We start from the raw sequence: 23,101 nt of genomic DNA on the forward strand, positions 1-23,101 counted from the left end.
GCACACACTGGGGTGGCACACACACACTGGGGTGGCACACACACACTGGGGTGGCACACACACACTGGGGGGGCACACACACACTGGGGTGGCACACACTGGGGTGGCACACACACACTGGGGTGGCACACACTGGGGTGGCACACACACACTGGGGTGGCACACACACACACTGGGGTGGCACACACACGCTGGGGTGGCACACGCACACTGGGGTGGCACACACACACTGGGGTGGCACACACACACTGGGGTGGCACACACACACGCTGGGGTGGCACACACTGGGGTGGCACACACACACTGGGGTGGCACACACACACTGGGGTGGCACACGCACACTGGGGTGGCACACACACACTGGGGTGGCACACACTGGGGTGGCACACACACACTGGGGTGGCACACACTGGGGGTGGCACACACACACTGGGGTGGCACACACACACACTGGGGTGGCACACACACACTGGGGTGGCACACACTGGGGTGGCACACACACACTGGGGTGGCACACACACACACTGGGGTGGCACACACACACTGGGGTGGCACACACACACTGGGGATGGCACACACACACTGGGGTGACACACACTGGGGTGGCACACACTGGGGTGGCACACACACGCTGGGGTGGCACACACACACTGGGGTGGCATACACACACTGGGGTGGCACACACTGGGGTGGCACACACACACTGGGGATGGCACACACACACTGGGGTGGCACACACACACTGGGGTGGCACACACACACTGGGTGGCACACACACACTGGGGTGGCACACACACACTGGGGTGGCACACACACACTGGGGATGGCACACACACACCGGGGTGGCACACACACACTGGGGTGGCACACACTGGGGGTGGCACACACACACTGGGGTGGCACACACACACTGGGGTGGCACACGCACACTGGGGTGGCACACGCACACTGGGGTGGCACACACACACTGGGGTGGCACACACACACTGGGGTGGCACACACACACTGGGGTGGCACACGCTGCCTGTCACAGCCAGCCTTGCAGCTGTTCAGGAAAGGGGAAGCAGGGCAGGGCAGAGGGGAGGGAGCTGGAGGCATGGAGGGGGCTTCCTGTGACAGCAGGGAGGGACAGGGGGCATGGATGCACACTGGAACACAGCAGGGAATTCCTGCCTGGAGGGAGGTGAGCCCCTGAGCAGCTCTAGCTGCCTCTGGATCCCTGGGTGTGTGACAGGACACAGCAGGGAGGGAGGGGACACTGCAGAGGAATTCCTGCCTGGAGGGAGGTGAGCCCCTGAGCAGCTGGGGCTGCCCCTGGATCCCTGGGTGTGTGACAGGGGGCATGGATGCACACTGGAACACAGCAAGGAGGGAGGGGACACTGCAGAGGAATTCCTGCCTGGAGGGAGGTGAGCCCCTGAGCAGCTCTAGCTGCCTCTGGATCCCTGGGTGTGTGACAGGACACAGCAAGGAGGGAGGGGACACTGCAGAGGAATTCCTGCCTGGAGGGAGGTGAGCCCCTGAGCAGCTCTGGCTGCCTCTGGTTCCCGGGAGTGTCCATGTCCAAGGCCAGGCTGGACAGGGCTTGGAGCAGCCTGGGATAGTGGAGGATGTCCCTGCCCATAGCACAGGAAGGAATTAGGTGATCCTCGACTTCCCTTCCAAGCCAAACCATTCCATGATTCTATGTCTAGTAAAGAAAATGGTACAAGTGGCTTTAGAAGGTGAGCAAGAGCCAAAGCCCTCAGGAGTCACTGGACACTGTCCCTGGGTGTTGCATGAGCCCTGCTTTGTTTCTGGGCACAAAACTCTTCAAGTTCTTTCTTTCTTTCCAGTGCTGATGCCCCTGTAGCCATTCCCACAGCAGAGAAGGCAGCAGGCAGTCCTGACAGCAGCAGCATTCCTGCCTCAGGGAATTCTCCAGACACCTCCTCCATGTGCTGGCTGAAACCACCTCCATCCCTGCCTGTCCTCCAACCTGCCAGAACCAGCAGAGCCCCTCGAGAGAAACACAACCCTATTTTCAGCAGTTCAACTTCCTATCTCATCTCTAATCTTAACTTTGCAAAACACTGTGAGAACAGCACAGGAAATGGAAAATAAGTGCAGGTGCTGTGGGTGTAAAGGGCAACCAGCACCAACCACAGGCTGCTCTCTTCCACCTGTTTTTACAGCTCTCAGAATAAGATTTAAGATGATAAAGCAGTTTTTCTTCTTTTTTTTCATTTATTCTCTCTTCCCAGCATGGTAGAGAAAAGTTTCCTCCTCTGCCAGCAAGGAGGAGTTTCCTTCTAATCAGAATATTCCTAACACTGCATCCCTTGGTCCAGTTCAGTGTTTATTGCTCTTCTTTTGCTCCTCTCTTTATTTACTGCTTTTACTCTTTTGCTATTCATCCACATGTTGATGCACCACACATTCCAGTCCATCACTTACTTGTGGAAGAAGTTATCAATTAAAACACACTTAAATTAGAAATTTTAAAAAATGTGGTTTGCTTATGTATATTTTGCTTTGAAAAAGATTGAAATTAAACACTGCAATATTCTTGGGGTCCTGCAATATCCCTGGAGCCCTGCAATGTTCCTGGAGCCCTGCAGTGTTCCTAGAGCCCTGCAGTGTTCCTGGAGCCCTGCAATGTTCCTGGAGCCCTGCAATATTCCTGGAGCCCTGCAATATCCCTGGAGCCCTGCAGTGTTCCTGGAGCCCTGCAATATTCCTGGAGCCCTGCAATGTTCCTGGAGCCCTGCAATATTCCTGGAGCCCTGCAATATCCCTGGAGCCCTGCAATATCCCTGGAGCCCTGCAATATCCCTGGAGCCCTGCAATGTTCCTGGAGCCCTGCAATATCCCTGGAGCCCTGCAATATCCCTGGAGCCCTGCAGTGTTCCTGTGTCCTGCAATATTCCTGGAGCCCTGCAATATCCCTGGAGCCCTGCAATGTTCCTGTGTCCTGCAATGTTCCTGGAGCCCTGCAGTGTTCCTGGAGCCCTGCAATATTCCTGGGGTCCTGCAATATTCCTGGAGCCCTGCAGTACTCCTGGAGCCCTGCAATATCCCTGGAGCCCTGCAATGTTCCTGGAGCCCTGCAATGTTCCTGGGGTCCTGCAATATTCCTGGTGCAATGTTCCTGTATCCTGCAATATCCCTGGAGCCCTGCAATGTTCCTGGAGCCTTGCAGTACTCCTGGAGCCCTGCAGTGTTCCTGGAGCCTTGCAGTATTCCTGGAGCCCTGCAATATTCCTGGAGCCCTGCAATATCCCTGGAGCCCTGCAATATCCCTGGAGCCCTGCAATGTTCCTAGAGCCCTGCAGTACTCCTGGAGCCCTGCAATATTCCTGGAGTCCTGCAGTGTTCCTGTGTCCTGCCCTGCAGTGCCCAAGGCTGGCTCGAGCAGCATCAGGGGCAGATTAGCAAGGAATTAATAATGAAAGCAGTTCCTGAGCTCAAGTATGCCCAGCTATTTTTACAGCTATTTTTGCAGTGTCTAGACATGCAGCACCAGCTCATTCCTTATGGCTGGCTCTCAGCAGAGGAACAGAGTGAGGAGTGCATCCTGTGCAAGGACCTTTCCTTTAAACCAACACTCCAAATTCTCCTCTTGCAGGAATCTGAGCTGCAAAAGGATGAGCAGGAGAGAGGGAGCAGTGCCTTTGCTCTCAGCAATGAACTTTTACTCAATTAAACCGTGGGCCAAACTTTAATTTCAAGCCAAGCCAGACTGTCAGCTCCCTGGGAGAGCTCCAAGTCAGCACTCACTTCCTGCCCATCACCAGTGCAAAGTGCTGAGCTGGTTTGTGAGCAGCTCCTGGGCAGGGCAGGCTGCAAACAGCCTGGGAGCAGGGCTGGGTGCAAGGCTGAAAGCTGAGACTCTGACATTTGGAGAGGCTTTTCTGATCCAGGTGAGGCCTTCAGCACTGCAATGCAACTCCAGGACTGGTGCTGAGGCAGAGTTCAGTGAATCTGGGGATGGACAATCCCAGTGCCCCAGTGCACCCCATGTGGATTATTTCATGGAATTTAGGAATCCCATGAGTTGGAAGGGACCTGGAAACCATCTCATCCACCCCCTGCCATGGGCAGGGACACCTCCCACTGTCCCAGGGTGCTTCAAGCCCTGTCCAGCCTGGCCTGGGACACTGCCAGGGGATGGGGCAGCCACAGCTGCTCTGGTGCCTGCTCTCATTTCAGCTGATGTGAGCAAAGTGAAGCTGAGTAAGAGGAAATCACTGTAGAAAGGGCAAAAAAAGGCTGTGAAACTCCCAGGGCTCTGTGTGCAGGTGCCAGAGGAAACACCTTTCACACAGGACAATGTGCAGAGGGCTCTTCTGTGTGTGAGCTCAGGGCAAACACCACAAACAGGGGCAGCTGCACTCCAGTGCCTCAGATCAGCTTGGGAAGGGATGTGTTTTACAGGGATCAGAGTTGGGAAGGGATGTGTTTTATAGGGATCAGCTTGGGAAGGGATGTGTTTTACAGGATCAGAGTTGGGAAGGGATGTGTTTTACAGGGATCAGGAGATGGGAAGGGATGTGTTTTACAGGGATCAGCAGTTGGGAAGGGATGTGTTTTAGGGGGATCAGGAGTTGGGAAGGGATGTGTTTTACAGGATCAGAGTTGGGAAGGGATGTGTTTTACAGGGATCACCTTGGGAAGGGATGTGTTTTACAGGGATCACCTTGGGAAGGGATGTGTTTTACAGGGATCAGGAGCTGGGAAGGGATGTGTTTTACAGGGATCAGGAGCTGGGAAGGGATGTGTTTTACAGGATCAGAGTTGGGAAGGGATGTGTTTTACAGGGATCAGCTTGGGAAGGGATGTGTTTTACAGGGATCAGGAGTTGGGAAGGGATGTGTTTTACAGGGATCAGAGTTGGGAAGGGATGTGTTTTACAGGGATCAGGAGCTGGGAAGGGATGTGTTTTACAGGGATCAGTTTGTTCTCCAGGACAGTTCCAGTTCTGGTTGGGTTAGTGGGACCTGGGTGGCTCACAGGAATAAGCCAGCAGCATTTTAAGAGATCACAACTCAGTAAAATATTCCATGTGAGAAATGTAACACAGCTGAGCTCTGCAGAAGAACAGGCTGTCACTGCCCTGGTACCTCTGCACTCTGCACTCCCATCCCAACATCCCACAGAGATCCCACAAAGCCACATCCATGCCCATTTCCACTGCCTCTGTCCCAGACACCAGGTGTGCCTTTCAAAACTAAAAACTGAAGTTTGAGCTGCCCTGTCCAAGCCCCCGCAGAGCCTCCCCCAGAGCCCTGCAGGCCTCTGCTCCATCAGCAGGAATTCAGCACTCCAGGAGAGGGGCAGGAGCTTTGATCAGGAGCTGGGAGAGCAGTGGCTGTGCTCTGCTGAGGGGATTGGATGGCCTGCAGCATCAGGGGCAGGGCTCACTCCCCTTTCCCTTTCCACATGCTCCCTGTGCAGGGAGGGGAGGCCCCTACAAAGCCAGACTTTGTCCCTCTGGGAGCTGCAGCTCCACAGATGATGTAATTTGCTAATGACCAGATTTGTTGTCCCCTCCACGTCACTCCTGGCCTGTCACCCTGCCAAAGACCAAAACAAACCCGGGGCAGGAGATAGGCAGGATGAAAGTCTGCAGCACTTTGTGCCTCACGAGTGCAGGGCCGTGTGAGCACCACCAGGGAGTGATAATGGATGGATCAGCAGAATTCCACAAAGCAGGAGCTCTTCAGCCTCTCCTCTGTACTTACTGGTGGGCATTGTGCAAGTTTATCAGCTGCCACCAGCTGGACGTTCAAGTGTTTGCTTTGTGACTTCCCTCTGGACTTGATCAGTCGCTGCAGAACCTGCCAGCAGGAAAGGGCAAAAGGTGAGTTTGAGGATCATTCATCTCCCCAAAGCTCAGCCTGGCCTCCCCCTGAGGGATTACCAAGGGCAGAAGCTCTCCATAAAATGCTGCCCTTGAATATCCCAAACCTTTCTGATAACCCTTCTGAGAACTGGGAACATTTCCCTCTGGATCATGTTTGAGCCCTTGAAAAATTTCAAATGCATCTCTGCTTTATCCTCCTTTAAGTCCTAAGTTATTTGTGACAATAGAGAAGCATGAAAATTATATTTATAGAGAATTATCTGGATTGCTGGATGGACTGTAGCACACCAGCAGTGCTTTATGTCACTTTTTCTCCTTTTCAGGTGCAGATTCCACACTGCCCATTCCCACCCTGCCTTCCAGCTCCCTCCTGGATTTTAAGGTGAGGAATTACCTTTGGAGAGGACACCTTCACATGGACAATAATTGGTGCTAGAGATGTCTTGATAAGCTGTGCAGGGTGGTTTATGGTGTCTGCATCCAGGACAACCAGCTGTAAGGACCTGGCCAGCTCAAAGATTCTTTCAATCTCACTCTGCACTTCAGCTGCAAAGGAAAACAAAGCAGGTGAGACCACTGGGATAAAAACCCTCACCCACCTACTGTCACAGACTCCACATGTGAATTGATGGCATTGCCATGAAATAACAAATAAATAAAACCTGTTACCTGTACCTCTAGTGCAAGCACTCACTCACGATGGCAGAGATTTGGAATTTGGCCTTTTTTTCTTTTTTACCAAACCCAACTCCTCTTAGGTCCTGGGAAGGTGTCCCAGAGAGCAGGATGCTGGAATACACATGATCCACAGAAATTTCCACCCTTGTGGAAGGAAGAATCACACAACCACAGAACCATCAAGGCTGGAAAAGACCTCCAGGATCATGGAGTCCAAATAAAAATTCCTCAGGCCACTGTTCCCCAGCAGTCCTGACACTCAGGAGAGGAGCAGGACCCAAAGCCTCAGAGCCAGACTGCAAAATTCAGCTGTAACTGCTCAGAATTAAACACACAACTGGTCCCAGGGTCAGGAATGACATTTCCTTGGCTGGACAAGTGAAAGCTCTTTGGCTCCTTGTATGTGGAATTAAAAGCACAGGGCTGGGAAGGAGGAGGAGCTGAGAGGCCAGCTCAGGATTGTGCAGTAAAATGCTGTAGACACATTTAAATCTGCACCACTGCTGGGATCTTGGGAGTGGCTGGAGCTGAGCCAGGGGAGGCTCAGGGTGGATTTCAGGGCAAGGATCAGGCACTGCCCAGGATCCCCAGGGAATGGGCACATTCCCAGGAGCTCCAGGAGGGTTGGGACAGCACCCCAGGGATGCCAGGGTGGGATTTTGGGGTGTCTGTGCAGGGCCAGGAGCTGGATCCATGATGCTGTGGGTCCGCCCCAGCTCAGACTGGAAGGCTGGAATGGTGTCCTGTCCCCCTGTGTGTAAGCCCAGCCTAACTGCAGCTGTGGCAGGGCCTTACCTAGGCTGGACCTGGTGTTGGAGCGCTCGATGATGGCCCTCTTGCTGGGGTTATTGAGCACAGACCTCTTGGCCAGGGAGATGTCAGCTGTCACTCTGGTTATGGATATCCTGGCAGGAGAGCACAGCACACACAAACACAGGAGTGGGATTTCCACAGGCACAGCTATTCCAAAGGGCAAACCCAACCAAACATGCTCAGGCATGTTTGCAGATGAGTTATGGCATCATGAAAGAACAAATGAACAGAAGTGCTGGGTGACTGGGATGTGTTTCCTATTCCCTGAGCCCTGGCATGGAGTTCCTGCTATTCTCCTTCGTGCATTAATTAACTTTCCTCCTCCCAGCTCACTCATCTCCTGCATGAATTTACACAGTGCCATAAATGCTGTGAGTTATGTGAGGCTTGGGGCACCCAGAGCAAGGGAGCTGCAATGAGGCAGCACTTCCTCTTCCCCAGAGTTACACCAGGAGTAAACCCAGCCCAGCTGACAGGGAGCTGTGCCAGGGGCTGGGATGAGCAGGAGAAAAGGAACTGCAGCTCTCTGGGCTGCCTGAACTCAGGTTTAACTTCACTGCAGCTCTTTAACTTAAGGCAGATGATTTATTTACTTCATCTGTCAGTGAGTTAGAAAGACACAAAATGTTACAAAGCAAAGACCACACAATTCCTTTGAGTAAAATCCAATTAGGAGGCCTGGGATGAGCAAGGAGCCAGGAAAAAGTGGAAAGAAAGCAAGCTGGGAATGACCAGCAGTTTTTGCACAGAACCCAAGATTTATGCAGCTCTAAGTGGAATTTTCAGCTTCAGGGTTCTTTTTATGCAGCTCTAAGTGGAATTTTCAGCTTCAGGGTTCTTTTTAAAGAAGTGCAGTTCTTTTTCTGTATAATACATAAATAAATGTACACAGTGGAGGCCAAAGGTAAAAACGAGTTTAAAATAGAAATGAATGGGCTGTGGGCCTTGGGCTCAGTGGCCAGCAGGGGAGGTTGCAGCTACAAAGGAAGCACTGGTAAAGCCAAGGGAACTCAGAGGCAGGGAAGGAGTCAGGTGTCTCTGATGCCTCTGGAAAGGCTCTTCCTTGGACACTCAGCTCCTTCCTTGGTAATGTGGACCTCTCCCAGAACTGCAGAAGAGACGGAAAGAAAGAAAGAAGAAAGAAAAGGGAGGGAGGGGAAAGACCACAAAGCCATAAAAGTTGGCAGAAGGACCAAGGAGCAGCTTTTTCCTGAGTTCCTCAGAGCTAAAATCAATGGTGCCAGGCTGCTGGTGGCACTGAGCTCTCCACTGCTGAAATTTCATACTCCACCTGATCCAGCTGCCAATACTGCTGATGGAATTGGGACTTCCAGAAAATCACTTGAGCTGAGCAGCTCAGGACAGGCCAGGAGAGGAGAGACTTTGCACAGAAGTTGATCATTGAATGTTCTCTCTGAGCTGTTTAGGGATCAGTTCAGCACTGCCACCTCCTCACTCCTAAAATCCATAAATCCTGCTCCAGCTCTTCCACAGAACATCCTTTTCCCTGCCCTGGTGGTGTGGGTATTTCAAAGCTGACTCAGTGTTATGTGTTACCAGAACAGCCTCTTTTCCCAGCTGGAATATCCTGAACTAACTGGGAAGGGCAGAACATCCCAAAGATGCAGCAGACACCCTCAAGGACTGAGGTGATGCCATGGACCAAGCCAGTGCTCCCAGCAAGGAAATCCCAATTATCCTCTACAGCTCACCAGGAAATGCTCCAGCTGAAGATGAACCCTCCTGACAATTCTTTTTCTGTATTTGATTTCTCAGCATTTCCTTCTTCCAACCACCCTTTTCAGTATTTTTGCCTACTTAAGGCAGTCAAAATAAAATCTCATCTAAGGACTATTTTAGAGCTGATTTTTCTGAGGTGTTGGGAAGACACTGAGACAGAATTCTTGTGTTAAACTAAGAAATCCTAGCCCAGCCATGGCAGAAATGCAGACATGTGCACCCCTAGTAACACACGAGCTGTGTCCCACTCTTCAGTGGTGACACAAAGCCAGAAAATCAGCTTGGATCATGCAGCAAACCCTCTGGCATGAAAAAAAAAATAAAAAAATAATTGACTGAAATGTTAGTAACACATGGGCAAAGCAGCATGAGAAGGACAGAGTTTCTCACCTCCCATCAAACCTGTGCTTCAGGAAGTCAAAGAGAGCTTTCTGCATCATGTCTGTCACCTTGGCAGAGGGGAGAAGATTGAGCAGGGGGATGGACAGGGAGAGAAAGAAGCCAAAAGGAAGGAAAGAGGTGAGTAGAAGGCAAGGATACAGCCACCAATCCACACCCTTGCTGGGCAGCACCATCCCAGCGCCACGTCCTGCCACCACAGCACTGGGCAATGAATCCCTGAGGTTTCCTGGCTTTTCCAAGTGCAGAGCTGCCCCTGGGTGTGCTCCTGTCCTGAGCTGCTCTGAGCCCTCCTCCTCAGCCCTCTCAGCATCCCAAAGCTGCAGAGCAGGGCACAGCCACGGGGGATGTTTGCTGGGCACAGCACCCGGGCGGCTCTGCCTACACAACACTGGCACAGTGGCCTCCAGAGCTCAGGGATGCTCAGGGATGGATCTGTCCTGCTGGGGCTGCTCTCACAGAGGGATGACAGCAAAAAGATGCCACGTTCCCACTGCTCAGCCCCAAGAGCTGCCATGCCTGCCCTCTGATTTATTGAGCAGCTCCTTGTCCCTTGCAGGACAGCTCAGGCTGACAATTATTATCTGCCAGGCCAGGCAGCAGCTTCATCAAAGCCCCCAGGCCTCTCTGCCAGTTTATTTCCCTCCTTCCAACTGATTCCTTCAGCATTTAGCTGGGAAAAAAACCAGTCAAAATAAATTCCCCCAAGAAAGATCAAGTATTTTTGTTATTGAAATTAATATTCTGTGTTACCCTTTCCACAGATCTGTATGTTCAAGGTGTTGTGTTTGGTGTTATTTTATTCAAAAAAAGAGACAGGGTGACAGATTTGAAGAGGCTTTTATGAACCAACAGCCTCTCTCCCCTCCAAACTCAAGAGGTAAATTGATCTGTGGTGCAGCACAGAGGGAATTTACTCCTGTCAAAAAACTTCTCCATCAAATTAAAAGGCAGAGAGCAGAACATGAAGTACCTGCTCTGCTGAGCTGCACCTTCAGTCACTCTCACATAAAAACAATGCCAGAACACTGCATTGTGCCAGGGCTGCCACCTCCCCAAAAGAACCATTCCAATATGTTTAATAATATCCTATCAATTACTGACAACATTAATTAAGCTTAATGAAGTATGTCTTTGATTTTATGTTCATTTAGTTCCCGGTTCAGCACCTCCCAGATGGTTGAGCTCCCTGAATTGCCCTGCTAAAAGTCTCTGCTTGTTTTAGCACGTGGTAAATGCTCACTTGAACCTGCAGCAGCCCAAAACAAGGCTGTCCTGGTTATCTGGGCACATTATCCTGCCCACTCCCACCTGGGCAATCTTTTAGGAGGGTTCAAGGTTCCTTTGCAAAATATTTGAATTTATTAATAAAGTGAAAAAAGGAGATCAACAAGGAAGCTCCTTCCAATGTTTTGCTAATTAAGTTCAAAGCACAGGCTGGTTTGATGAACATTTTTCATGTGTAGAGTCCAGCTCATTAATTTGACTTCTTGCAGCAGACACAAATTCTCTTTTTTACTTGGTTTAATCAGGAATGGGTGCACTGCAAAGAATGGATTTGCACTGTGCTTAAAACAGTACAATTCAGAAGTAACCCTTAGCTCTTCCAGAACATTTTGGTAATTATTTAAGCTAAATCACTTGAAATTATCATAAACCAGTTGCACTGAGCCGCACACAGAATTACTGAGGGTGATCAGAGATAATGAAAGTTGAATTAATTGCAAACACCTCAGTCCATACCTCATAGCCTTTGAGTGATGGGCCCACCAACACCACAGGTCTCATTGATGGCACTACATCATAGGGGGGAATATGTTCTGTCTGGAGGGAAAAAACAACCCTTCAGGTCATCAGGCAAACAAACCCACAGAGAAACCCTGGCAAAGGTGAATTAGGAGGAAATCAAACGGAAACAAAAGCATTACTTACCACTTTTTGTTTCTGTTTTGCTAGAAGACCAAATGAGAACTTGGTTAAAACACACCCAGGCAAGCAGAAATCCCTTTGCCAAAGCACTTTGATTTCTGTCTGAGCACCTCCCTCTACTCAGGCCTGACTAAACTGGGCAATCTGTGCATTAAACTGGGCATTCTATATATTAAACTGTGCATTAAACTGGGCATTCTGCATTTAACTGTGCAATCTGTGCATTAAACTGGGCATTCTATATATTAAACTGGGCAATCTGTGCATTAAACTGGGTATTCTATATATTAAACTGGGCAATTTTCATTAAACTGGACAATCTGTGCATTAAACTGGGCATTCTATACATTAAACTGTGCATTTAACTGGGCAATCTGTGCATTAACGGGGGCATTCTGTGCATTAAACTGGGGCAGCTGCCACTGCTCCCAGCCCTCAGCAACTCCAACAGGCTGGGGAGAGTTGTCCTCCTCCCCTGTGCATGCAAACACATCTCAGTAACTCAGCCAAGCGGACAACCTGCATTTCTCATGTAGGGTTTCTAGACAGAATTATTAGCAAGGGTTTCCTTGAATAAATCCTGTCTTACCTGTGGCTGTAGGTGTGGCTCGAAATGTGCCAGAGACCATCTCTCCAAGGCTTGAAGAAGAATTGCCACTGGATTTCCTGCAGCAGCAGAAAGACCCCCATTAACAGCAGGCACCCCAGAATGTGGGAGGTTTTGGGGAGGAATTGTCCCATGAGGAATCACAAGGTCATACCAACATAAATGACTCTAACTAAAAAAGCTAAATATTAACTTTTTTATCGTTATAATATGGAATTTTATCATACAAATCCAGGAGCATCTCACTGAACTCAGTAATTTCTCTGTATATTGAGACCCACTGGCTGCTCCTGAAGTTGTGTCAAAAATTATAGAAGAAATTTGGATGCTGTTCAACCATTCTGAAAGCATTTCCCAGGTTTATCTCCCAGACCTTTTTCCAGGGATTTGCAATCTCCAGGTCTGGCAGGTGGAGGCTCAAAAACCTCAGGCTGGAAGATGAAGAATAAAGGATGGCAAAGCTGATCTTACATAGTCTGGTTTGGGCCAGTGTAGCCATGATATTTTCTGAAAAATCCTTTCCTAAGGAATTTTCCTCCCGAGAAGCTGAGAGGCCTCAGGAGCAAAATGTACCCAATGGTTATCTGCTGCTGTGGGATGCAACAGGTGCATCTGGGATTGGGCTCGTGTGGTTGTTTCTAATTAATGGCCAATCACAGCCCAGCTGGCTCAGACTCTCTGGTCAGTCACAAGATTTTATTATCATTCCATTCCTTCCCTTGCAAGCTTTCTGATGAAATCCTTTCTTCTATTCTTTTAATATAGTTTTAATATATAATTTTCTTTTAATATAATATAGATCATAATATAACAAATCAGCCTTCTGAAACACGGAGTCAAGATTCTCATCTCTTTCCTCATCGTGGGACCCCTGTGAACACCAGCACAGGCCAAAATGGAGAAAAAAGGAAAAATGGAAGAAAAACCCCATAACCTAAGAAAAGCTGGGAAAAAATCTGGGAGACTTTGAGCCCAAGTTGACTTAAGGCCACGGGCACACAAAGCTCTCAGAAACTCCTGTCATTATCCCTCACTGCTCTTTCCTGCAGTCAAACCCATTTCTGTATCTCATCACCAACGTCTCCCGCTCTCCGTAAATCCGCCCTTCCAGCGGGAATCCCAAACCCAACAGTGTAAATGCCCTGCAATAAAGCAGCAGCAGCAGGTGACCTTTGGAAATCCTGCCTGGGCTGAGGGAGGACTGGAGGTGCTTTGCAAAGGGCAGGCTGTGCTCACCCCCCGTGGAAGCGGCCTCTCTTCTGCTCCTGCTGGATGCGGATGTTCTCCAGGCGCAGCGGGCTCGGGATGAAGCCGATCTCGCAGCCCTCCTTCACCAGCCTCCCTATCCACCAGTCGTTGTTGTATTTCTGCAACACAGCGAGGCTCCTGCCCACTCCAGCTCCCACACTCCCTCCCTTTGGTGCCTCCTCTTGGAGGTTACAGCTCTTACAGCAGGCCAGGGTCATGGGTGACAGGGCCTGTCAGCCCCAGCTGCAGCCAAGCTGAAAACCCTTGAATTCTGGTTACATTGCATTATACACTTTTCTTTACTGAGCATCTTAATACATAAGAACCAATCTATACCTTTACTTTTACCTACAGCCTATCATGACTGCTGTCATTAACATATTATGGTCAATACTATCCAATCACATGAGTTACTATGGTACAGTTTAAGCTTAAAGTTGTTTTTCAGTTTTCTTGCAGTGGAAAATTCTTAAACCTTTTTTCTACTTGCTACATGGACATGTCTTGTTTGCCTGTGCTATCTTTCTGCTTGGTAAAAACATCCTTTTGTTTGTGGTCAGCTTATCCTTTGCTCTAAGTCATAAAGTCTCTTTCCAACTTGACATAACCTTTCCCTTCTTAGCTGTCCAGCAAGACTGGCTCAGCAATTCTCAATTTACACATCTATTATTTTTCTATATCAAAACTTGCTTCCATCTCTATTTCATCCTCAGGTCCTACATTCAGAGATCTTTCTGCCAAGCACACATATCTGTGAGACTTTCCTGTCCAAGTTCCATCCTTCCCAACAGCTACCCACACCCCTTAGCTCCACTCTGGATAATGAACCAGGCTCATGTGTGAGAGCGCAGCACCGAGGCCGTTTCCCCTCATCCTGGCCCTTGCTGGTTTAATTTCGAGGTTGATTTAATGAGCAGAACTCATTTCTTTGAGCTAAAGCCACCAAACAACCTCCCAGCAGCAAACATAAAAATAACACCTCCAGCTTCCCATCAAATATTGCTTGTCGTATTTAATGGTCTAGACAAAAGATCACCACTTTCCCTTCCTCCTCTCCAGGTATCTGTAGGAATGTTATTAACAGGTTATGACAGATGAAGAGAAAAATTCACCTTTAGGAGAAAACTTCAATATATACTTAAAGCACAGCATTTTATCATTGACCTTTAGTAACATATATTCTTCTGCTTTATTGAAAGTCTGGTCTGTCCCTAATGATGGCAAAATGAAAAGCAGGATCCTGGTAGATATTGGAGTGGAAAAGGATTTGTTGTATCTGCTGCCAGCAGAGCTTTTGAAGAAAAGTATCTGAAAAGCCTCTCCTCTGTTCTGCTTCATTAGGCAGCTCGGTGTTCAAAAGAAACATTGCTTTTCACAACTGACTCTGGAGTCATTAAGAGCAGCACGAGTGAATGGGTTTTGTTTGCTGCCTCGAGGAAAAAGCCATCACAGAGATCTCATCTTCGAGATCATCCCTGCTCCCGGCTCCACATTTGCAAGCACTTCAGCTCCTGCAGGAACACAGAAACACCCAGGCCCTGCTGTCAAAGGTGCAGCAGTGCCTGGTGATGGCTCTGAAACACAGAGACCCGGCCCTGAAAAATAAATGGGTTTTTATCAACCCAGATGGCTGAACATGAACCCAATCAGAAATATGAACATGTAATAAAAACTAAGGGAATGCAACCCTCATATGCTGAAAAACCTCTTTATCCTCTTTGATGTATTTAGGCAAGAGGTTCCATGATTTGATCATTCCAGCCAAGAATTTATTCCTCCTGTTGTTCTGACCTTGATTCATGCAGTGGCAGTAAGCAAAGCTTTATTTGAAGTATGTTAAGTTACAGAACCACTTCCAGTCTGTGAAGCAGACAAATCCTTCAGGATTCAGCATCCTGCTGCTGGAAATCAGTGAACTGATTGAGAGGCTGTGGAGCCCCCACCCCTGGCAGTGTCCCAGGCCAGGGCTTGGAGCAGCCTGGGACAGTGGGAGGTGTCCCTGCCCAGGGCAGGGGGTGGCACTGGATGGGTTTTAAGGTCCCATCCAACCCAAACCAGTCTGACTCTACAAAACCTGAGTTCCAAGGGCACTGCCTGCTCCATTTTGGCTCCAAAGGCACAGCCTGACCATGGCAATCTTTCTTCATGGACCTCTGAGTGATGCCTCCAGACATGGGATCAGCATCAGCCCCTCTGGAGAGGGACTGGGGACAAGGGATGGAGGGACAGGAGCCAGGGAATGGCTCCCAGTGCCAGAGGGCAGGGATGGGTGGGACACTGGGAATTGGGAATTCCTGGCTGGGCTGGGATTGCCAGAGCAGCTGGGGCTGCCCTGGATCCCTGGCAGTGCCCAAGGCCAGGCTGGACAGGGCTTGGAGCACCTGGGACAGTGGAAATGTCCCTGCCCATTTCAGGTCCCTTCCATCCCAAAGCAGTCTGGGTTATGCTGAGAGCACCTGAACACACAAATGCCAAGGCTGCAGTGAGGAACACAGGATTTATCTGCATTGGGTCAATCCCTCCCCTCTGTCAGTCTGTGTGTGGGAGGAGCAGGCTCCCTCCCCTGGTTGCCATGCCCATGATTCCTTCTGCTCTGTCAGGAATTGTTGCCATTCCATCCTTTAAGCAGGCACACAATGTATAGTTTGGAGGAGACAGATGAGACATACAGGACACAGCCTCAAAATAGCAGCTCCTCACTCACTGCCTCTGCTCCATCCTGCCAGAGGGTGACCTGACTTTGTACCCAGCTCAGCAACATTCCAAAACCTGGAATCACTGAAAAAACAAATCCTGCCAAGCCTTTCTGCAGCATGGGGAGCCATTCCCCAAATCCCGCTGAGCTCCAGCTCCAGGCAGCAATTCTGTGGATCCTGAGCTGTCAAACACCAGTACCCAGATGGTTTCCAGCTCAGTGGCACTGTGATCCTGGGTTTTTAGACCTTGGGAGACAACTCATGGAATGCCAAGACATGGATTTGGGACACTTGTCTGCAAAGATTACAGGGCAGCATGACAGGAGCTTGGAGTGTGCAACTCAATCAGTGTCCTGACAATAAAGGTGGCCACGTCCAGGGAAACCAGGATTAAAAACTGGGAAAAGGGAATTTACTGCCTTTCCCTCTCATCAGGGAGAGGGGGTGTGAAGCAATTCCCTGTTCCAGCACCAGAGGAGGGGCAGCAGCAGGTGTTTTCCTCCTGAATGTGCTCTGTCTAAGGGAGATCAGTGCTCTGGAGTGATGATGAACACGTGTTCAAAGAAAGACACAGATGAGCACTGAACACCCCAAAATAAACCCAAAATGCAGAGATGAAAAAGTGCTTTTGCAAGCTGCAAGCCTCTGTACCAATCCACAGCACAACAGGGGGTTATGCAAATGTGGAGGGCTCACTTCAGATAAAAAATTGCATAAAATATGCTCAGCATGCAATAAAATGCAATTTTCTTTACCAAAGCCATACTCAGGGCTCATTTATTCCATTTTTTCCCTTATTTTTGCATCTGTCCTCTTCAGGATTTTCTTTGCATACTGCATTATCCTAAGTGTTACTTCCTCTCTGGAAGGGAGCCTATCTGGTGCTTTTTTGAAGACCTCACATGACCTGGTGCTGCTCCATGGAATCCTTAGTGCTCCACGGAATCCCTTTCTCCTGCACCATCTCTGATCCATCACAAGCTGGTTCTGATGAAAAGAATCTGAACCTTTAAAGGTGGGATGCGTTTCCTATTCCCTGAGCCCTGGGATGGAGTGCCTGCTATTCCCCTTAGTGCATTAATTAACTTCCCTCCTCCAAGCTCACTCAAATAATAAAGGGCATTATTTCCTTCCTGAGTGATGAAATTCCAACCTGTTGGTTACACCAAATGTTGCAAAAGGGCAGCACAAGCACCCCAGGGTGCAGGAACTCCAGGAGGGATGAAGAACCAGCTCATCCTCACTGTGCCCTCCTGGATATGGCTCAGCTGTTCAAATCAAAGCCCTTGGCCTGTAGAAAGAGTCCCTTTCCCATCCCCCTTTCCTGGGCTTTACCTCTTTAATGTGGAGGAAGTCCTTGGCATCGAAGGAGATGGCAGTGCTGGGGACAGGGACATCTTCATCCAGAGCCCCACAGTAACTCACGTTGGTCTTGACAGCAAATGCTACTGGTTTGGACTGCAAACAGAAAAAAACACATCAAAAACACTGGGAACTTCTCATCTATAAAAAATCAGCCCTAATAATTTCACCCAGGCCAGCAGAGCTCAGCTCCTTGGAGAATATCCCCATTTAGAGGAGAATTTACACGAAATTCCCCAAACACCTTCTCTGCAGATCCTTTGACTCAACATTTCAGGAGGAAGCGTGAATGTTACCAGCAGGCAGGAGGCACCTCCATGACTCAGTGGGCAGAACACACCTTGGCCCTCTCCAGCTGGATGGCTGCTTGCTGCTCCCTTTCCTGGCGGATTGCTTCCCTGTCCTCTTCCAGAGAGACATCAGAGTCTGAGGGTCTGCTCGTGTACGAATCTGCTGAGCCCTGAAAGGAAAGCCAGCTCACTGACAAAGCACAGGTGAGGAGCAGAAACCCCCTCCCAGTCCCATTTAAAAAGTACTTTAAGTGCAATTGGTTTCTTTGTGTTTTTGGAGTGATTTTTTACAAAGACAAAAATGCTGAGAAAACCTCTCTCCTTCACTTTCTTACTGACACAGTAAAATCCAGCTCAGCTCTGGGCACTGTCCAAAAGTCTTTATAATATTCATATCCTGTTTGACAGCCTCAGACTCAGGATTGTCAAGGGTTAGGTCACATCAAATATAATTAAGGAATTATAAGGCCTGGTTTGAATCATCCCTCCCCATGAATATGCTCTGTTGTGTAAGAGCTTTGTTCCCATTCACACAGAGGTTTCTTCTGGGCTTCCAGGGGGAAAAAGTGGTAAAGATGACATTATTAAAGCTGCTCAACAGCTCAGTACTGATATGACATGAAAGCAGCATGTTCAGGCAGCAGCAGAGAGCATCAGCCTGCAAGGGGGGGAAGAAGGTGCTGCCACAGTTGGATTTTTGCCATTTTTTGGACATTTTTCAGGATACCTGGCAAGCCCTGAAGTGTGGAGTGGCTCCTCTCTTTGTAGAGGCCAGCCTGACTCCAGCATCCCACACACCTGATCTTTATGTGTGTGGGGCCAGTGCAAAAACAGAGCTTTAACCTTGTAAAACAGAGAAGATTTACTGCTGATCAATCTGTGGCTCTGTGTGTTCCACGAGAGCCACTCTACAGCATTATATCCTGATTCTTTTCTTTCCTACATTGTTTTATATCCTGCAGCACAGGCACTGTACAATTCAATATTCTTACTGTCCACGTAAAGTCACATAATCTTAAATACTGCTGCGAACACATGGCCATCCCTGTGGATCCATGGCCATCCCTGTGGATCCACATCCATCCCTATGGATCCATGGCCATCCCTGTGGATCCCTGTCCACTGCTGTGGATCCATGTCCATCCCTGTGAATCACATCCATCCCTGTGGATCACATCCATCCCTATGGATCCACATCCATCCCTGTGGATCACATCCATCCCTGTGGATCCACATCCATCCCTGTGGATCACATCCATCCCTGTGGATCACATCCATCCCTGTGGATCCACATCCATCCCTGTGGATCACATCCATCCCTGTGAATCACATCCATCCCTGTGGATCACATCCATCCCTATGGATCCATGGCCATCCCTGTGGATCCATGGCCATCCCTGTGGATCCCTGTGCACTGCTGTGGATCCATGTGCATCCCTGTGGATCACATCCATCCCTGTGGATCCACATCCATCCCTGTGGATCACATCCATCCCTGTGGATCCACATCCATCCCTGTGGATCCCTGTCCACTGCTGTGGATCCATGTCCATCCCTGTGAATCCATGTCCATCCCTGTGAATCACATCCATCCCTGTGAATCCATGTCCATCCCTGTGCATCCACGTCCATCCCTGTGGATCCATGTCCATCCCTGTGAATCACATCCATCCCTGTGAATGTATGTCCATCCCTGTGAATCCACGTCCATCCCTGTGGATCCCTGTCCATCCCTGTGGATCACATCCATCCCTGTGAATCCACATCCATCCCTGTGAATCCACATCCATCCCTGTGGATCCACGTCCATCCATGTGGATCCATGTCCATCCCTGTGGATCACATCCATCCCTGTGGATCCACATCCATCAGGATTCTGCTGGCTCAGAACCACAGATGAGCCTGTGCTCTATCCTTGTTCCACACTCATTTGGGGAAAGGCAGATTCCTCCAGGCCAAATCCAGTGGGATTTGCCAACAGGAGCTTCACCCCCAGCTGTGATTTTAAACACAGCAGAAAATTCCTTCCAGGACATCCTGCACCCAGGGAGAGCTGGGAGGGGCTGGGAAAGGCTGGGAAGATGCAGAGTCCAGGGTCCTGAGCTGGAACAAGGGCAGCATGGCCAGGCTGAGCAGTGGCATCAGGAGCTGGCAGCAGCTCAGCTCTTCCCAGCTGGGAAGCTGCACATCCTGCTCTTCCTTCTGCTTCCTCGGGGATGGAGCACAGAGCAGGGAACTGGGCAGCCACAGAGCTGGGCCAGGCCTCACCCAGACACCTCTCAGTGCCTGAGCCCCTTTGCATGGGGAAATTCCTGCTGTGCCCACCCTGAGCTGCCCTGGGCCAGCCTGAGGCCGTTCCCTCTGCTCCTGTCCCTGTGCCCTGGAGCAGAGCCCGACCCCCCCGGCTGTGCCCTCCTGGCAGGGAATTCCAGAGAGGGAAAAGATCCCTGGGGATCCTCCTTGGCTCCAGCCTGAGCCCCTGCCCAGCTCCCTCAGGGATTCTGCAGCCCCTGCCCGGCTCCCTCAGGGATTCTGCAGCCCCTGCCCAGCTCCCTCAGGGATTCTGCAGCCCCTGCCCAGCTCCCTCAGGGATTCTCCAGCCCCTTCCCAGCTCTGTTCCCTTCCCTGGCCCCGCTCCAGCCCCTCAGGGTGCCTCTTGTCCCAGAGCTGTCCCTGGAGGTGCCCCAGCAGTGCCAGCACAGGGATGGGCACTGCCCTGGGGCTGTGTCACACCAGAGCTGGCACAGCCCAGGGGCCTCTTGCCCAGCTGGGCACCCCTGGGGCACTGCTGGCATTTACTCACTGAGGTCTGCTGTGCTCCAGCCCAGCTCAGGGAGGGGATTTAACCAGAGCAGAGCCCTGTGCTGGACACACCGTGCCCACACTGGTTTGTGCTGGTGTGTGTTGAGCAGTGATGTCTTTGCTGCTGTCAGGAGAGCAGAGGCTGAGGCAGAGCTGCTGCTGCTGCCAGGCCACCCCCGGCTGCTCTGCGTGCCAGGCTGAGCGAGCGGTGCCCGTGTGCCAAGTGCCAGGCGTTGGTACAATCCCAGCCCCACGATCCCCGCTCTCCCAAGGCTCTCCCAGCAGGCAGTGCCTTATCTGGAAGCTGCAGCCCCAGGACTGTGACTCACAGGGTGCTGAGCTGCAGCAGCACGCTGAAAACCAGGCACCCTTCTGCAAATAGCAGCAAGAGGGGCAGAAAAGGAGCCAAACTCGTACTGAATTTTGGGTTCTGTTTGAAATGTTTGACTGGAGATCAGGATTATTGCCAGAAATATTGTGGAATATTGACAGAATATTGCCCAACAATCCAACACAAACACTGCTGTCTGCTCAGCACCAAGTGCAGGCAGTTCTGCTCTTACAGCTCCTACTTGCTGAAACTGCAAGAGGGAATGAGAGATACAGAAAGAGGAAAGCCATTTCCCATCTTTTTTTGTATACCAAGATGTTCCTAAAGGAAGAATTTGTTAATGGAAAGGGTGCCACAGACATATTTTCTGAAAAATCCTTTAAGATTTTTTCTCCTGAGAAGTTAAAAAGCCTCAAAACCAAAATATGAACAGTGATTGTCTGCTGCAGTAAAATGCAACAAGAAGATCTTTGGATTGATCCATGTGGTTGTTTCTAATTAATGGCCAATCACAGCCCAGCTGTCTGGACTGTCTCAGTCACAAACCTTTGTTATCATTCTTTTTCTATTCTTAGCCAGCCTTCTGATGAAATCCTTTCTTCTATTCTTTTAGTATAGTTTTAATATAATATATATCATAAAATAATAAATCAAACCTTCTAAAACCTAAAGTCAACATTCTCCTCTCTTCCCTCACCCTAAACCCCCTGCACAAAAGGGTGGTCAGACACTGACAGAGGCTGTCCAGGGAAGGGTGGAGTTGCCATCCCTGCAGGTGTCCAGGCAAGGACCTGGATGTGGCTCTCAGTGCTCTGGGCTGGGGACAAGGGGAGGGTTTGGGAGGGCTTTTCCAACCTTGGTGATTCTGGGATTCTCTAAAAAGTCCCTTTAACTTCTTTATTTTCCCACTGCTTAGAGCAGCAGCCTGGTCATTTGGGGATATCACCTGTGCCCACAGTTTCACACGTAACATTTGAGGACAAATCATCAATCCCACCCTTACCTAACCCCAATCCCACAACCCTCTGGGAGACAGAGGAACTTTGGCAAGTGGGGCCTCAGTGAGTTCAGGTGACACCAGATTTGGCAATTTGAAAGAAACAGGCTTTTTTAGATAATTACATTATTCAAGGCAATGAAAGACTTGTTGCTTACTTCACAGCCTTTATGCTTTGGGTTCCTGTGAATTCATTTTTTGTGCAATTTATTATTTATTTTCTCCCTCTCTCATCGACTAATGTAATTTCAGCTTAGCTAAAAACGTGGAGGTTTGAAGCAATCCCAAAAATGCCAGGGTAAAGAGAAGGGTAAAGCAGAACAAACAGTGGGTCTGCCCATTTTTATTCTCCTGCCCACTGACTGGTCTTGCACGTGAGGCTGCTGGGAGGATGTGCCAAGGTGGAAAGGGTGACACAACATTCCTGGTGAATGGGGATATCCCAGCATTTCAGGGAGGAGGAGGAGACTGAATCCTCTTCCTGGGCACTACAGCATCCAGCCACATCCAGCCTTTGTGCTCACTGAAGGAATCATCAACCTTTAGCTGTTACAGCTGAAAAATAAACACTTACTGAGCTTGCAAAGAACTTTCCCCCAAGTGCCATAGCTCCACAGCTCTCCCTCCATCCCTAAGGAATGCTCTGTCCCACTGCTAGTGCAATTAAAGCAGCAATCCATTAGCAGCTCCAATCAGCTAGATGACAGGCAGCCTCCCCTGAAAAGATTCAGGGTGCTGTGGGTCCATCCCAACCCAGAGAGCTTTTGGGGAAACATCCCTGCTCACAGGGAGCTCCTGCCCTCCCCTGGCACTGCACTGGGCACACAGGGAGCTGTGCCAGCTCTGCTGGGACAGGGGGATGGCAGTGCAGAGCTCAGAGCTCCCCCAGGCACCCAGGGACTGGGAATGTGGAGCTGGGATGATATCCCAGCTGGGGACAGCACAGAATGCTTCACCCTCTGTCCCACCCTCTCACCTCCTCCCCAGCACCAACCCCAGCTGGCACCTCCCAGCTTCCCCACAGGTTTTTGGATACTCAGGGCAGTCTCATCCTGCACGACCCAGGAAGCCAAATTCCCACAGATCCCAAAGGTCCTGATCCTGATGCTGAACTCAGAGATTACCCAAGCAGCTGAACCAGAGGTCACTCCAAAGCTTTGAAATTAGTCAGGAGCTCAACTAAACACTTGAGCAGACATGGAATCACAGACTGTTTGGGTTGGAAGGGACCTTACAGCTCATCTCCTTCCAGGCCAGGGACACCTTCCACAAGCCCAGGTTGCTCCAAGCCCCAGTGTCCAACCTGGCCTTGGCCACTGCCAGGGATCCAGGGGCAACCACAGCTGCTCTGGGAAACCAGAGCC

General features: G+C 50.0%; 1 protein-coding gene across 5 annotated transcripts in view; it reads right to left on the reverse strand.

Annotated features, from left to right (window-relative positions):
• CACNB4 (calcium voltage-gated channel auxiliary subunit beta 4) overlaps positions 1-23,101 on the reverse strand; it is an 86,891-nt gene that overhangs the window by 10,711 nt on the left and 53,079 nt on the right. For all 5 annotated transcript variants that reach the window (XR_004980565.2, XM_036387254.2, XM_036387255.2 and 2 more), the window contains 10 exons: positions 17,658-17,777; positions 17,291-17,413; positions 13,248-13,378; positions 11,994-12,070; positions 11,408-11,427; positions 11,219-11,299; positions 9,467-9,525; positions 7,319-7,428; positions 6,240-6,391; positions 5,724-5,819 (listed from right to left, as the gene is read on the reverse strand). Coding sequence is in view for 4 of the 5 variants with exons in the window: in XM_036387254.2 (XP_036243147.1) it covers positions 5,724-5,819; positions 6,240-6,391; positions 7,319-7,428; positions 9,467-9,525; positions 11,219-11,299; positions 11,408-11,427; positions 11,994-12,070; positions 13,248-13,378; positions 17,291-17,413; positions 17,658-17,777 (969 nt within the window). In the remaining variant the exon portion in view is untranslated. The remainder of the gene's footprint in view (positions 1-5,723; positions 5,820-6,239; positions 6,392-7,318; positions 7,429-9,466; positions 9,526-11,218; positions 11,300-11,407; positions 11,428-11,993; positions 12,071-13,247; positions 13,379-17,290; positions 17,414-17,657; positions 17,778-23,101) is intronic.

This window comes from Molothrus ater, chromosome 7 (genome assembly GCF_012460135.2).
Source record: "Molothrus ater isolate BHLD 08-10-18 breed brown headed cowbird chromosome 7, BPBGC_Mater_1.1, whole genome shotgun sequence".
Lineage (NCBI taxonomy): Eukaryota > Metazoa > Chordata > Aves > Passeriformes > Icteridae > Molothrus > Molothrus ater.